This window comes from Penicillium cataractarum, assembly GCF_028827025.1.
Source record: "Penicillium cataractarum strain IBT 29864 chromosome Unknown utg000007l, whole genome shotgun sequence".
NCBI lineage: Eukaryota > Fungi > Ascomycota > Eurotiomycetes > Eurotiales > Aspergillaceae > Penicillium > Penicillium cataractarum.
Window position 1 is genome coordinate 3,221,589 of NW_026622743.1, and position 15,636 is coordinate 3,237,224.

Consider the following 15,636-nt stretch of genomic DNA (forward strand, 5'->3'; position numbering starts at 1 on the left):
CTATTTAAATATTTTGGTCTTTTATAGAGCCCCTGTCATTATTCGTAGAGTTTACTTATCAATGAAAATGGAATGTTAGAATAGGCTCGAAGCGATCTACTGTTAGGGCCTCGTCCCCCTAATGTCATGTGTTAGACTAGCAAGCCTGGGCGAGTCGTCACCTCAATCTAGATGCAATTTCCAATAGGAATAGAAAAAGTTTCAACATTAAATTGGGTATTACTAAAACAAATTATCTTGGCCATCAAACTCTACATGGCATGTAATCTTGATCGGCTGGGGCAGTTGCACGTATGTATCACCAACATTGACCCATTCCTTTGCATGCTCCTCGATCACTCGCTCAGCGAATATGGCGGGATAGTCAGCCTTGATCGACTCCTCCCGCAACCGCATAGTCACACATAGCAGTTTGTCTTTTGCCAACTGTGTGCTCTTCTGCTCCTCCTCCTTTCCCTCCCTTTTCTCAGTTTCCTCTTTCTCTCCCTCGCCCTTCTTCCCCCTGCCCTTCGAACAGAGGGTGTTGTCAAGAATCAACACCACACAATGTCTATCAGCTGCAATAGCTGTAACGTCAACTTCGATTGGCTTGTCACGCAACGGAGTGTATACTTCTTTGATGATCTTGGTGTATTCCTCCGACGGTACATCATCTGCAGAGATCAAAGTCATCTTTGCTGGCTTCATGAGGCTTCGCTGCACCTTGAAGTCTACGCCCAAGGCATAGAAATCAATTACACCCTGCAAACGAGCGGTCTGCTCACTCCCAAGATTCAGATTAACTGACTTCGGAGGACGACTTGAGGGTTGGAGAACAGCCAGGGTAGTCGGATTTGCATGGATATACCCCGTCTCGTTTTGGTCGAGGACACTGATGAATCCTTCAGCCCCGAATTTGCGCTTCAAATAGATTGTCAGATAGAACGGGATCCCCTTCACGTTGCCAATCTGGGCTTCACCAAGCTTGGAGATTGGAGTGTCACCATGGATCAAGAATTTTTCTGAGTTTTCGTCCTTGTATGCCATGGTGAACTGGTCGTTTGTGATGGTGATGGAGAGAGATAGGTTTTGATCATTTAATGGCTTTCCGTGGTAGAACCATACCAGAGGATGATCTGCTCGCTTTTTCGCCGCAGTGCCAGTGACTCCGTTCCGAAGCAAGATTGTATCGCTTTTCTTGCCTACCAGATCGGCACCGGGCTTGTTTGAGAGAATCGCCGAGAACACCACGCCCGGATGTAGGTTCCTGAGGTCCAAGACAGTTGACCAGAACTGCGGCTGGTCATAGTCCTGGAGATAAATGGCCTGACTGATGTACTTCTCATCGTTCTTGAAATCGAGAGACTTCAGCCCTTCTTCCTTTCCGAGTCGTGTGAAGGTGAGGGCCTTTGCCGGAATGGGTACGGCAGGGATAGTGGGGATGACGGGTAGAGGAGGGATATGGTTCTTGCGTGCACGGTATGTCCTTTCAACACTCTTCTTCAACTCTGCTAGCCTGTCCATGGTGACAAACTCTGGCTTATCAGCCCCATGGTCCTGGGGCACCTTCGGTGTTACCAAGGCCTGCATCAGACTCGCAAAGAGACAGGAGATTGTGTATTCAGACTCCCATGTTCCGCCGTATGCTTTGGGGCGAAGGATATCGAAGCACATTGTGCTGCGGGTATCATCATTAACATAGGACTGGTAGACATCGACATTCCACCGGAGCGTTTTAGTGAAAAGATGCAACACGGGCGGTGCATCGGGGTATCGCTCCGGAATGACGAGCTCGCCGATTAATGGGAGGTGTGAGAGGGCTCCGTCGTTGGGAAACATGATGAAGTTCCATTTTGACTTGTGGTCGGTCTCTTTCAGGACTGTTCGGAGGGAGTGGAAGTCGTCGTTCACGTCTTGGACTTCCCTGTGTACTCGGCGCAAGTGTTGCATCGCCATTTTTGCTCTGCGGGGACCACTTGGGCCAAGATGGGATGATTCAGGGATACTACTGCAGCAATACTCAAGCGTGGAAGATCCGGAGGTTGATACTGCAGTGGAAAGAGATCAAAGATGGGAAAAGTTGAAGATACCCAGTTGGTGTCAGCCGTGAGCTTGTGATTGCTAGGAGGAGAGAGAGGAGGAAAATGTCAACAAACAAATAGAAGGGAAACCAGCAAGTTCCCTGTCTCTATATAAAGATAGAAGTGAGTCACAACACCTCCTTAACCGCCGATGATAAGCTTACTTGACTCACTGTGTTCATAGACCGTGGCTTGGAATTGTAGAGTGCCATGACCGAGTCTAAGCTCTTCTGGGATCCCGCTTTGACGGTTTCCACGCCCGGGCCCACTGCATCTTGGGGGCCAAGCCCAAGTCCCAGTTATCGGCGTCTGCATTTGTACTTTAATTTTCAAGATACTCTTTCTCTTCTATTGATAAACCGATAGAACATCGTAGAAACTATGAACTACGTCACTACCCGAAAAATTTTCAACCTCGGAAAATATGAATGAAATTCGTAAACGACTTAGTGTGCACCAGTCTGTGACATGACTTGTTCAAGCTGCGCAACAGACTGCTGAACTTCTTCCTGGCTGGGAAGATTGACAATCAGTAGATACAGTACGTCCTGACGCAGGATCTTCTTGAGAATGGTCTTCCGCTGGCCCCTTCGCTTGACCCTTCTAGGGCCTCGGGGAGCGCGACCGCGAGCCACACGCCTAGCATCTTTGTATTCACGCTTGGCCGCTCTCCGGTCGTGCTTGGCCTCTCGCCTAGCTTGTCTTCGCGCTGCCGGGTTGACGGCACCACCGGTGATGAGCGAGATCAAGGAGCCGCTGTTCGCAGGATGGTTGGGATCATTGTAGCGGGAGGCCATCGACTTCCTGTCGGACGAGGGTACAGCCAAGGAAGATCCTTGGTGTTCAGCTTCCTGCGTGGTTCACCGTGAGCATATATTCACTGAGTACTCTGTAGTCATTCTTTGTCTGAGTATAACTTACATAGAAAGCTTGTCCACGTCGATCAAGGTAGTCTTGGACCCAAGTACCAGCATTCTTGAACTTATCCCGAGTACCGGTCTCTTTGCCTTTACCGTCAGCTTCCAATGCTTCTTCCGCGACTCGGTCAAGATCAGGGAAAATCAGCTCCGCAGCCTCGGGGAGCTCAATTTGAGTCCGTGTTTGACCACTTGTCAAGCGTATATCCTTCAGACCCTTCTTCAATTTGGACATTTCTGGATCTGAGTTGCTATACTTGGCGACAGTCTGATTGATGTCAAGTTTCTCGCTGGAGAATAGAGTTTTCCCTATCGAGCTGGATAGTCTGTACAGGGGCCCGCTCTGTTGACCAGGAATCTCGTCTTTGAATGTCATAATCATGGCGTATAGCCCGCGAGGCATGAGTAAGTCCTGGTTGACGCGATCCAGGAAGGTATTGCGGCGAGATCTCGACTGTAATTCCCGTGCCGTTCCTGCCACCACTTGCACCACGGCGCTCACAATCTGTGCTGAGACTTCGGGTACGAAGCCGACGATGCCGGCAGCCACGAAGACAACTTCGATCCATGGAGAAGCCTGGATGTCGATCAGCTGACTGGGCCTTTCATTCTTCCTTCTGCGACCAAGACGAAACACGTGAACCACCAACCTTGCTAGCCTTGTCACAATCTTCCAAAAACTGCAAGAACACCTCCTGGCTAATACCACAATCGGCAAGCACGGGAGCATATGCACGAACAAATCCGCGATCCTTGTTTCTCGGACGGCGCTGAGGGATGATGACGGGGCAGGGAATACGCTGTGGTGGCTGAGGTGGGGTTCCGGCCCTTCGAACAAGCTCGCGCACCATTGCCTCTTCCTTCTTGACCTTCACATCCTCTGGCTCTGCAGCTGCAGCTGCAGCTTCTGACTCGTCGTATGTAGGCAGCCTCACACGCTCGGCCATCTCATCAAGTTCCCAGGCGGCTTCATCCTGTCCGAGAGCCTCAAGCTCCTCGGATTCCGAGCTGTCGCCTTCAGAGTCGTATCCAGCTTCGGCAGCCTTGGAGGGATGCTTCTCATCGCCGGTGTCGATTACCCGCTCAGCTTGCCCACTACGGATAAGTCTTTCGGCGGTGTCATCCTCGACCTCAACATACTCTGGGGGAACGGTGTTGCTTGCACTCGCCGAAGAGGATGGTTGGTCAGAGCGCGACCGCGACCGAGCAGCGTGGATGGCTTCGGACGCCAGTCCAACTCCAGAGCCTAGGAGTTTCACTAATTTTCCCATGGCGGCTGATTTGAGAAAAGGAAAAACTTCATGATGTCAGCAGCGGGGAAGAAAGAAAGGCTTGTTCAGCTGAAGAGTCAGCACTAAGTTACTAACCACCTTCACAGCCACAAACCCCACAAGAAGATCCTGACCCACTGGGGAGCCTCCCGCGATGGATACGGCAAGCCATCAACCAGGGATCATCGTTCGATCGGAATTACTACATTCCCCCTCAAGGACAGACCATCTACTCTTAGGCTGTATCGGTACCCGGCAAAATACAAAGTGCACCTGCATTTCTTCACGGTAGATCTGAAATGCGGGGAAATACCCCAGGGTCTTCGCAGATCCCTCCTATTCAGGACTCCTACCCCGAGACAGTCCCGTAACTCTTTCGTGTTTCACACTGAATTGCTTGTTTCTTTCTGGCGCCCTCGCCCCGAAACGCCGATCGATTCAGCCTGATTGAATGATATCAACTTCTTCACGGCTAAATGGGGCATGTTGCCTGCCAAGCCTCGAGTGAAACTTCAACCTTCATCTATATTAGCCAAAACCCTTGTTTCGGTCCAAGGGATCGTGGATTCGATCTTGTCAAGATACTACACGGAAACATGGAACAGATCTTTGTTTCAATCGATCATATTAATTCACCTCAACTATAAATGTTCATATCTGCAACTCGTCGAGGAGGAGACTATATACGAAAATATCTTCATTATCAATCCTTGATTACCATCTTCCATTTCGACATCCTCCAATTGCCAAGTCAACCAGAGAAAATGCATTCCAAGATTCTGACAGCCTCGCTTCTTGCCATTGGCGCTACTGCTATTCCTCTCGAGGGAGGCGTGGAGAAGCGCAGCTGTCCCGACATCCACGTCTTCGGTGCCCGTGAAACCACCGCGTCTGCCGGCTACGGCTCCTCCAGCACCGTGGTCAACGCCGTTCTCAGCGCGTATTCCGGATCTACCGCCGAGGCAATTAGCTACCCTGCATGTGGTGGACAATCGTCCTGTGGAAGTGTCAGCTACTCGAGCTCGGTCGCTCAGGGCATCGCTGCTGTGGCATCGGCAGTAAATTCATTCAATAGCCAGTGCCCAAGTACCCAGCTGGTCTTGGTTGGATACTCCCAGGTTAGTTCGAGCTTTTCCAAACATCTATTATACCATGGATATCGTGAATGATTAACGTGTGTTATTAGGGTGGCGAGATCATGGATGTAGCCCTGTGCGGCGGCGGCGATTCCAACCAGGGATACACCAACACCGCCGTGCAGCTTTCCTCGGCCGCCGTCAACATGGTCAAGGCGGCCATTTTCATGGGTGATCCCATGTTCAGGGCTGGTCTGTCGTATGAAGTTGGCACTTGTGCAGCTGGCGGTGTACGTCTTCCTTATTCTGGCTCTAAACTCTCTGTTTTATACTGACGATTGAAATATAGTTTGATGAACGCCCGGCTGGCTTCTCCTGCCCTTCGGCTAGCAAGATCCAGTCTTATTGTGATGCTTCGGATCCGTACTGCTGCAATGGTAGCAATGCGGCGACTCACCAAGGTTATGGGGCGGAGTATGGTTCCCAAGCGTTGGCCTTTATTAAGACCAAGCTTACTTAAAGCTACGGCGATACACCTTCTTGAGCTCGGGTTTCAGATTGCTGTGTTTAAGGTGCAAGGAAGCCACAAAGATTTAGTCAAACAAATAGGTCGGGTCTCAGCAATGTAAAAAGGCTATTATCACTCGCACGAAAGACAGGCCTCATTAGGATAACGCTTACTTTTGTCTGTAATATTCATTAACTAGGTTTCAATTGGGCGAGACTGCTGTCACCCCCTGGGGCCTTAAATCTCTGCCTGACGGGCTTAGCAAGATGAGTACAAGTACTTATCTTTTGGAAGGCCTTTTGAGATGTCTTTCGGATAGCGCACATAATATCTCTCGATCTAAGTAGGTAACTAGCTTGCAAAGTACCTAATGTCTAATGATATGATTTCGAAGTCAAGTCCAGGTTTTGAACTTACTATAAAGCTCCACTATATAGAAGGCTACCAGGTAGAATAATATAATGTGTATTATTATGCCAGGCAGAAATCTAGGGCTCCAGGGGGTGTGCGGGGGAAATCTTGGGGGTGGCAGCAGCCTTGCCCTTCCAATTTCAAAAGTATTTGTTGATCATGAACCAAAAGATTACCCCAGCAGTAATTCCGAAGCTATCTAGGGAAATACTTCAAAAAAGTGGTAGACGGGGCGTATCTAGCCTCACTCTTTTACCCTAGTCGCCAGATTCAAACTTCTAGATAGAAAGATGATCAATTGTAAAGTCGTGCCTTTGAGCCACGAGAACCCCCCGTTGTTTTGTCAAAGCGCTAATCTATCTCCATCTTGGCCGAAGGAAGTTGCGTCCTCATGGGTCAGGCCAAGGGCAATTCTTCTTATGCGTCTTCCAGTCCTCCATCTGACAATCCTTCGAGCAGTAATAAGCCTGCTTGCAACGAGAGCAACGCATGAGCGAAACATCCAACGAGGGTGTAAACCCACAAGAGTTGCAGCTTTTGTCCACATGGCCTGCAAAATCATCTGGGAAGAAAGGAATGGCTGCTGCAAGCTGTCTCTCCATTACAGTCCACCTCTCCTCAATCATATCCACAGTATCGGGATCGGAAACCTCCACTTGACAGAGCTCTTCCCGAACACCAATTGCGCGTAGTCGTGCAGAGACTGCATCCGCGAGGACAGGGTCGGTGGTGCTCCAGCTCCACGGAGCCCAGGGATGCATACTCTCATGCATTTGGTGGATGAAGCCGGGGTTGTCGAATCGGTTGTTGAAAGAGTACAAGAGCAGTGGAACAATGATCTTGGCTTGTTGGTCTGGCGGCAGTGAGGCGATGCGAGTGCGGCCTTCGGTGTGTTCGTGGCCGTTTATGGGGTTCAACATAAACACAGCATCTCCTGGGACGAAAGGAAGGGACTGCACGGAGAAATGATAATGATTCGGACACCCCAGGTCATCGAACGCGGGGCGAGGGAGGCGATTGAAGGTATTCACTCGCTCTTGCTGGTGGGTTGACATTGTTTCGGTTGACTGTTGATATGCTCAAGGAGACTTCTCTTTTGGATATGCTGTTTGTGGAGTTTTGAAAAGAAAAAGCGGGTCCGGCTGCTGGACGGGTAGTTGAATCTCAGAGTACGGGAGGCGGCCGTAAAAAAAGAGGTTATACCGCTCGATTGCTTTTGATAAATTTTAGCACGGAGCGATAGAATATTTCGGCAATTTAATTATTTGATTCGGTCACATGAAAGGCCAACATGACGTGGTAAATGGAGCAAACGCAATAACAGCCTTTTCCGAAGACAGCGAGGCATGATGTCCAGAAGTAAGGCCATAAGGCAATAAACAAAGACCGTGAACCCTCAACACGGCTCTGGGCAGCAACCTAGACGTGAATTTGCAAATTCGTGCAAGCCAAGTGCGGGCATAGACAAGCTATTTTCTCAGAACCATCTGAGATTCGCAGACTCAATTCTCTTTTCCAGACTAACCTTGTACACCCTTATGGACCTTCTTGGAGACTTTCTAGGCTGCTGCAGCTTTTAAGAGCCAGGCGGAGGTGTTATAATCAGGCTCACTAACAAAATTACACTATTGCTTAGTGCACTATGTTTCTAAAGCTAGAATCACGGACACGGATCATGCGTTGATCTCATTGCCCGTGCCAAGACTGTCAACCACGGAGGACGGATGCTTGGCTACAGCCCGCTCCGCGATTATGGCATCCGGATAATGACAGTATTTAAACGCTGGGAAATACAGCAAAAATTATTAACTTACATACAAACTGCATCTGAGATTTGTCTTTCAATACTCCTCATACTCCTCTCAAAATGGCCCCGATCCACGTTGGTGCTCTGGTCTTCGATTACCAGACAATCGATGTCATTGGACCATGCGATCTGATCAATTCCGCGAGTAAAATGCTTATGGAGGGCATCAATCGCTATACCCCCGTGGATCCAGCCATTCTGGCAAAGGCGCCTGACTTCGTATTCCATCATATTGGAGAGACCCTGGAGCCAGTACACCAGCTTACAAGTTCTGTGACCATGGTACCTACGGTCGCTGTGGATGACGTCCCCGAATTGGATATCCTCCTCGTCGGTGGGGATAGCCCTGCGAGGACCAATCTTCCTCCGAAGTTGCAGGATCTCATTCGCCGCCATGTTGCTTCTGGAAAGTTACTCTTTACGACATGTACCGGGTCCGCAGTTGTTGCGGCTACTGGCGCTCTAGACGGCAGACGGGCTACAGTCAATAACCTCGAGTACAATTGGGTTAAGCAGAAGTACCCGACTGTCCAGTGGACGAAGGAGAAGAAGTGGATTATTGATGGCAACATTTGGACTGGGAGTGGAGCTGTGGCGGGGATGGATATGGTTGCACACTGGATCAAAGAGACTTTTGGGCTGGACATTCTTATCCAAGCGGCATTGTCGCTTGATTTTGAGCCACGGGATGTTGATGGACTTTTCAATGTCCTGCCCCAGCGATATGATTCGACTGGAAAGAAGATTTCGACCCATGTCTTTCCCGACAAGATCTGAGGTATTGCTTTGCTGAAATTGCAGTTTGGCGGGGTTGAGGTCTGGAAACATGGATAACCTGTCAAGCCTGGATAGACGACGGATCTGTCATGCTAGGAAATGTATCCATGAACAATATATCCGCCCAAACCGTCTCCTCTTCTATATTCTGTACTTCCGTAGCAATAGCACTTTGTAGTGCGGGTTGATGCTGAGCCTGAGCGACGTGACAGCGCGAATACCGCATTCCAGGGCAGCGGTGTAACGGTCGAACAGATGAGGATGTGTTATTCGAAGACATAAGCTCGCAATGAGCACGATGGCTATCACGAACCTCTGCGGAATTTTCTTTGGCCAATGCATAAGAAGTCCTTACACTTCCTATGATCTCGGGAAGTCTCGTAAAAAGGCTCCGGGTGGGTATCTGGGCATCTTGCAATGGCTCAATTGACTGCAAGTGAGACAGCAGTGTATCAATGTAATCTCGTAGATCCACAGTCTGTCGTGCAATCTCTACGTCCCACTGATGCACTTCTGGCAGCCCGACGGACAATCTGTACAGAACAAATACCGTGAAAATAACCTGATACCAAGCGGAGAATGGCAAGGTCCTGTGCTCTGCAGCTGGAAGAGCACAAAAGAGATCAAGGTATTCTTTTGCCGAGCTGACGCATTTAATCAAGTTGTTGATGACCATTGGATGTGCAGACAATATTGTGGAATCTTCCTGCGTCTTTAAGGATGGCGGTCTTCTCTGCCCGTAGCAATATACCAAGCCCATTTCTTGAATTCGTATTTTGGCAGCATAATAGCCGTTGATCAGCAATACTATAAACTTGTCAGTCGGCTAAATGGGAAGCCCAGACCCTAAGAAGTTCCTACCCGTGTTGCGGAGATCCATCGATAGGGACGACCACCATTCTTCTAACCACGCTGTAAATTGTTCAGCATGGATGTACAACCTGGGGCCATGAATACCTTCCAGCCGGTAAGTTTCACAGGCTTCTTCGGTGAACTGCAAAACTTTCGTCACTGGGTATATCAGGAGGTCTGTCTCGAATTCTGGTTGCTGTTGCAGCGTCATCGCGCATCTAAGCATATCCTTGCGGAATGGAAGATTGTTGGGCTTCCCCGAAGCCATTGCTATTCTATTTAGGTCAGCTCAAATCTAAAATTGCCCATCATGATTGAGATTGGCATCATACATGCCAGACAGGTAATAGCAACCTAGATACGCCCGGCACGCTTCCAGGTTATATGTATCGCCAAGCTTGATTCGCTGCTCGAGTAGGTCGGTAACTTCATGATCAAGGCAGAGGTCAATGACCATGCTGATTGCGATTTGTATGTACTGGTAGGCTTGTTGACTTCCTGGAACAAAATGGAAATGGAACCTTCCATTGGTCAGCTTGCGAGTGTTTCTGATGTCGACGAAAAATGAGCCAATCCCCGATCCGACATCTTACCATGCAAGGTGGACAAGTAACCCCTGGAGCAGGTCTAGGTCCTTCTCGCCAGCCATGATTACCCGCTCGCTCAGGGACTCTTTGAATCGTCTGATCAGAGCATCCTGAAGGTGACAATACTTCGAGGACGCAGCAGCAACAGCTGCAAGCAGTAGAAAGGGTCGATCTTTAGCCATTGATGCAGCAGTACAGTCGTTCGAGACCCGCACAAATGGAAAAGAAGATGCCATGCCACGGAACCTGTCCAAGAGATTCTCGAGGACGACAGGTCCGAGTCCCAAACCGGTGATCCACGCGGCACTTGTAGCAGCAGATGAGTCCCACGGATGTTCCAGAACATCTTCAGTGGTATTCTGTTCTCCGCCCGACTCTGGACCTTCACTCAATTCAAAATTAGCTAGGTGCTCTCCGCTCATGCATTCAGTCGGTCGGAGTGAATTATCACTAGGATATCCGGGAATCGCAGACAGTCCAAAATCCACATTCACAGAGGTTTCCACTCCAAAAAGGGGTGCATTCGAGCGTGAAAGAAGACCGATGATATCGGTGAGCTTGGACTCAAGATCGAGTAGCCGCCTTCATCCCCTTCCTGTCAGCAAAAAATCACCTTTCAAGTGCGGAGACCCCAGCGTCACGTACGGTTTCGCTCGTTGTGAACCTCGAGCTCTATGTTTCGGTTCGGGAACTACGCAATGAGAATTTGATCTGGCACATCTACTCAAATTAGCATAAGGTGTAATTATACGGTCGGGCCTGTGGTGCGCACTTGGTACAAGGCTGTCCCTCCTCGGGCCGGATACATTTCACCTTGAGGACACGACATTTTTCGCACGCCAGCATCGCATTCCTCCGCTGCCGGGATGAGTGGATCGGGATTGTGTTATCCATTGTCAGTCATTCATATCTTCCGCTGTCTCAATCTTGTTAGCTCGAAGGATGACGGCTTGTATGCTAAGACAGTTTGGTCACCACCAAATCCTGTCAGGCGTACCAGCTGACAAATCCAATGCCCCTCCCACCATCATTTAGTTAAGTACTGTAGAGTGAGTAGTCACCAAGCACCACATTCTTAAGGAGCTGTTTACGTTAGAAATCGTGTACTTTCACCGGTCGGGCAAGAGAGTTTAAAGACGCGCTCTGTTCAGCAAAGTGGGTAAACGGGAAGCTCAGTCCGTAACGAGTTGTTTCCAGTCAAACAGATAGATATTAGCGACCCCCGAACTGATCCGCTTGGCTCATTAGCATAAACAAACCGTCCTCCCCAGGCTGCTTCATCATTCCCAGCACGACCCCTCCAATGAGCCCAACCAGCCGGAGGGTCCAAATGCGCCATAGGCTGCGAAATCTAATAGCACAACGAGAAAGCTTACACCAAAATCATTCACTTATGGTGAGCTTTTCTTATGTTCATTAAGTATCTGAGGGGTTATTGTTCTTGGTCACGCTTACATACCAAAAGCGCGTAAGTTAGCATTCAGCCTCGCCTGCTTAGCATAGCAGATGCCTCAGCAAGTTAGAGGAGAGACCGAGCGAGATTGAAATAAAGCTGACAATCTGGTTTCTTTGGTGCTTCGCTGCCTATTTCGCAGCCCGCTAACACTCGTTACGAGCAAATGGGTGCTCAGCTGAAACCCGGGTGGGGTGGCTGTGCTCTCGTAGAGCCGCATCGGGTAGGTGCTTAGGCTCGCCATCTCTATGAATTTCCGTTGTCTCCTGATTTTGTTGCGACTCCTATTATGAGCCTCAATTCACTTGTATATGAAGGAGGCTCTTGTATACAACATATCACCAACTACCCGCCATGGCTTATAAGCAATATACTCCGGATTTTGACAAACAAGACGAGAATCGTATACGATCAAAGCAGGACACGAATGCAGATTTTACTGGTTATAGCACTGAACTTGGACAGGATGTTCGCAAGGACTATATCAAAACTTGTCGTTCTGAATTATCCGCTCAGAATGACAATAGCCAAGCGTTGACGGAGATTGCGATAAGCCACCAGACCGATCAAGGAGGCCTAGATATATCAAATACCGCACCATCTCCATCTACGCAATCCCCGAATAGCGTTTTTGAAGAAAGAATGGAAGATATACACAATGAGATTATGATTCCGAGGTCAGAGTTTGAACCAGAATGCCTGCCAGACTTGGGAGTCAAGTCCAATTCTTCGAAGACCTTTCGCTGCGAGCATTGCTCAAAAACATTTACGAGACTATACAACCTCAAGTCACATTTGGTGACGCACGACCGTACCATGCCATACTCATGCAATATCTGCAAACGACCATTTGCTAGGAAAAGCGATGCCAAGCGTCACATGAGAACACATTCTGGCGAAAAGAATTGGGTTTGTGGAGGGTGCCAAACTCCATTTGCTCGACGAGATATGTTGAGTAGTCATCATAAATCTCAGAAAGGACAGGCTTGTCTTCGGAGACAACAGAGTCAGTGGGCACAACGAGACGGCTTGGAGAAAAGTCAGAGCCCAAAGATCCTGTCAATCTCCTCTCTACTATCTTGATAGCGAATCTTGGAAAATCGATATATGTAATTAGATGGTCTTGCAGTTATTTAAACTTGAATGCTCTTACAGCTCCACTCATAATTTGCCTTGTCGTGCTGAACTTGCTGTACAAATGTCTCAGCCACCAGGGGCCTCGGTCGCATGGCACGCGGTCTGTGGAAATTGCAAACCGCGGCGAGAACACGAGGTGGAGTATTTTCTCGTTCGGTGAGTGGTTGAGATATGTAAACCAAGGGTTTAGTGTCCCTGGGCAAAGAATCAGGCACTCTGATTCGGGCGCGAGAAAGGGTCCTTCGCCTGATTCCATCAGATAAGATGGAAAATTGTGGATCTCCACTTCAGTGGGATGAGCTACTTCCGAACGCAAAGCACTTTTTCTCAGGCCACGGGCTTGGCCACAGGCTGCCTGTCCTATAAAGGGACGGCAAGGGCTATGCGCTAAAAAATTTTTCTTCTCTCGGAAGAAATTTGACGTCCTTGGTCGCCAGTTGCGAGTCCTCATGGCAGACATTCTGGCACCACGCTCCAGCGCCGATCGCTTCGGTGAGAACCAGGAGAAGGCCCCGCAACCCCAGGTTGGCCCCTCCCAGGAAGTTAATTTACTGGGTGAAGGCAGCCCGGGTGTTCGGCGCATCGAGATAATTGCCTCGCATTTTCGCTTTGTGGATCGCATCTTTCTGTTTCTCGGCGTTTTTCTTATCGCCTATGTCTACGGTCTAGATGGCACCGTCCGTTATACCTACCAGGTAAGATGTTCAAAGAAAATTATGAGTCTTCCATTTCTTTTCGATGAAAGAGAGACTAAAACATTTCATCGCAGCCATATGCGACACAAAGCTATGGGCAACACAGTCTGCTAGCTACGGTTAATGTTCTTCGCGCCGTCATCGCTGCGGCCGCACAGGTATGTTAGCTGGAGATCGAGGACGGCGCCCGGATTGGCTTACAAGTTTTTCTTCAGCCCACGGCCGCAAAAATTGCAGATGTCTTCGGCAGAGTCGAGCTTATTATTGTGTCAATTATCTTCTATACCGTGGGAACAATCATCGAGACTTTTTCTAAGAGCGTGGAAGCTTTCTGCGCAGGAGCTGTGATTTACCAGGTAAGGATCTCGTAAGAGTTCTGGATGATACCTTGATCTGACTGCTATTATAGATCGGGTATACTTGCATCATGCTGCTTGTGGAGGTCTTGATTGCTGATGTTACTTCCACTCGATCCCGACTTCTCTTCTCCTATATCCCTGCATTGCCGTTCATTGTGAGTTCTTTTTCAATCCCTACAGTAGTAACGAACGCTAAATAAATTACCCACAGATAAACACTTGGATAAGTGGAAATCTAACGACCGCTGTCCTCAAAGTTACTTCGTGGCAATGGGGCATCGGAATGTTTGCCATCATCTACCCCATCTGCGCTCTCCCTTTGATCACCGTCCTGTTTATTGTCCACCGCCGCGCCAAATCATCTGGTCAACTGGAGTCCTATAAAAGCTCGATGGACCTGATTGGTGGTCGCCGGCTTGCAGTGGAGCTTTTTTGGCATCTGGATGTTGTCGGGATCATATTGATGATTGCTATGCTCGCCTGTATTTTGGTTCCATTCACTCTTGCTGGTGGCGTGACCGCCCAATGGAAAACCGCAAAAGTCATTGCCCCATTGGTAATTGGCATTCTGCTAATTCCAGTGTGGGCATACTGGGAGAAGACATGCAAATATCCTATGCTGCCATTTAGAGTGAGTCTAAACCCTGATTTGGGCACGACAAATCGGTCAAAAATTAATGCATCATCATATAGCGCCTCAAAGATCGCGGCGTTTGGGGAGCACTCGGGATTGCGGTTATGTTGAATACTGGTATGCTACACTGACATCCTGACCGGAGAATCATCTAACTAGTTCCTAGCCTGGTATCTTCAGGGTGACTTCTTATACACTGTACTCTATGTGAGCTTCGACGAATCGGTGCTGAGTGCCACTCGAATCACTTCACTTTACAGTTTTACATCTGTCATTGCCGGGACTATCCTTGGGTTGATTATTATCAAGGTCCGGCAATTGAAACCCTTTATCGTCGCCGGTACAGTGCTGTTCACAATCGCTTTTGGCATCCTCATCCACTATCGTGGTGGCTCTAGTGGGTCAAGTCATTCAGGGGTTATTGGCGGACAAGTTCTTCTGGGTCTCGGTATGAGTTTGAAATTATCAACTAACAGGGTTTCTTCGCTTGCTAACAGTCTCCTAGCTGGTGGAATGTTTCCCTATCCTGCTCAAGCTAGTATTCAAGCTGTTTCGAAACATGAACGTGAGTTTGCTACTAGTCCGAGTCCCGTTAAACTATGAAACTTACATCGTCACATACTAGACCTCGCTGTCGTTACTGGAATCTACCTTGCGTCTTACAATATTGGCAGCGCATTAGGAAATACGATTTCTGGTGCTATCTGGAATCAAGTACTTCCGGCAGAGCTGACTCATAGGCTTGGAAATGCGACTCGAGCCGCAGAGGTATACGCACAACCTCTAGTCTTTGCTGACGCTAACCCCGTTGGGACGCCCGACAGGGATAATGTGATTCTCGCCTACCAGAAAACCCAGCGTCTACTTTGTATCACCGGCATTTGTCTGACCATTCCATTGATCATTTTCGCGCTTTGCATTCGGAACCCGAAATTGACCAAAGAACAGACTCTTGCCAAAGCAGAAGAAGAATCTATCTCAGATTCTAGCCTGGACAGAGCTTGAAAGTGAGAATTCGTTATTACATTCTCCGCGGAACGAATTCCGCCTGTTCAAGGACGTTTGCGCATTTAAAGTGATTACGGGCTTGTG

The 15,636-nt window shown here is 48.8% G+C and overlaps 7 protein-coding genes across 7 annotated transcripts; 3 read left to right on the top strand and 4 right to left on the bottom strand.

Annotated features, from left to right (window-relative positions):
* Positions 1–222: 222 nt before the first annotated feature.
* N7496_008704 (ubiquitin-conjugating enzyme E2 variant) lies at positions 223–1,935 on the bottom strand (the record flags this gene model as incomplete). Its single annotated transcript, XM_056701623.1, has 1 exon — positions 223–1,935. One exon carries the CDS (start codon positions 1,933–1,935, stop codon positions 223–225), a length of 1,713 nt encoding a protein of 570 aa, XP_056553686.1.
* A 571-nt stretch (positions 1,936–2,506) lies between these two features.
* N7496_008705 (uncharacterized protein) lies at positions 2,507–4,248 on the bottom strand (the record flags this gene model as incomplete). Its single annotated transcript, XM_056701624.1, has 3 exons — positions 2,507–2,911; positions 2,982–3,554; positions 3,628–4,248. The coding sequence occupies 3 exons, from the start codon at positions 4,246–4,248 to the stop codon at positions 2,507–2,509; spliced, it is 1,599 nt and encodes a 532-aa protein (XP_056553687.1).
* A 764-nt stretch (positions 4,249–5,012) lies between these two features.
* On the top strand, positions 5,013–5,844 carry N7496_008706 (putative acetyl xylan esterase (Axe1); the record flags this gene model as incomplete). Its single annotated transcript, XM_056701625.1, has 3 exons — positions 5,013–5,366; positions 5,435–5,614; positions 5,674–5,844. 3 exons carry the CDS (start codon positions 5,013–5,015, stop codon positions 5,842–5,844), a joined length of 705 nt encoding a protein of 234 aa, XP_056553688.1.
* A 788-nt stretch (positions 5,845–6,632) lies between these two features.
* Positions 6,633–7,298, bottom strand: N7496_008707 (zinc finger MYND domain-containing protein; the record flags this gene model as incomplete). The annotated part of the gene is made up of 1 exon (XM_056701626.1): positions 6,633–7,298. The coding sequence occupies one exon, from the start codon at positions 7,296–7,298 to the stop codon at positions 6,633–6,635; it is 666 nt and encodes a 221-aa protein (XP_056553689.1).
* An 812-nt stretch (positions 7,299–8,110) lies between these two features.
* On the top strand, positions 8,111–8,827 carry N7496_008708 (DJ-1/PfpI family protein; the record flags this gene model as incomplete). The annotated part of the gene is made up of 1 exon (XM_056701627.1): positions 8,111–8,827. One exon carries the CDS (start codon positions 8,111–8,113, stop codon positions 8,825–8,827), a length of 717 nt encoding a protein of 238 aa, XP_056553690.1.
* A 61-nt stretch (positions 8,828–8,888) lies between these two features.
* Positions 8,889–11,160, bottom strand: N7496_008709 (uncharacterized protein; the record flags this gene model as incomplete). Its single annotated transcript, XM_056701628.1, has 6 exons — positions 8,889–9,634; positions 9,689–9,954; positions 10,012–10,200; positions 10,273–10,848; positions 10,912–10,986; positions 11,039–11,160. 6 exons carry the CDS (start codon positions 11,158–11,160, stop codon positions 8,889–8,891), a joined length of 1,974 nt encoding a protein of 657 aa, XP_056553691.1.
* Positions 11,161–13,305: 2,145 nt separating this feature from the next.
* Positions 13,306–15,549, top strand: sit1 (putative siderochrome-iron transporter Sit1; the record flags this gene model as incomplete). Its single annotated transcript, XM_056701629.1, has 9 exons — positions 13,306–13,551; positions 13,626–13,709; positions 13,767–13,907; positions 13,961–14,065; positions 14,122–14,541; positions 14,604–14,661; positions 14,711–14,992; positions 15,050–15,109; positions 15,170–15,549. 9 exons carry the CDS (start codon positions 13,306–13,308, stop codon positions 15,547–15,549), a joined length of 1,776 nt encoding a protein of 591 aa, XP_056553692.1.
* Between the last annotated feature and the right edge of the window lie 87 nt (positions 15,550–15,636).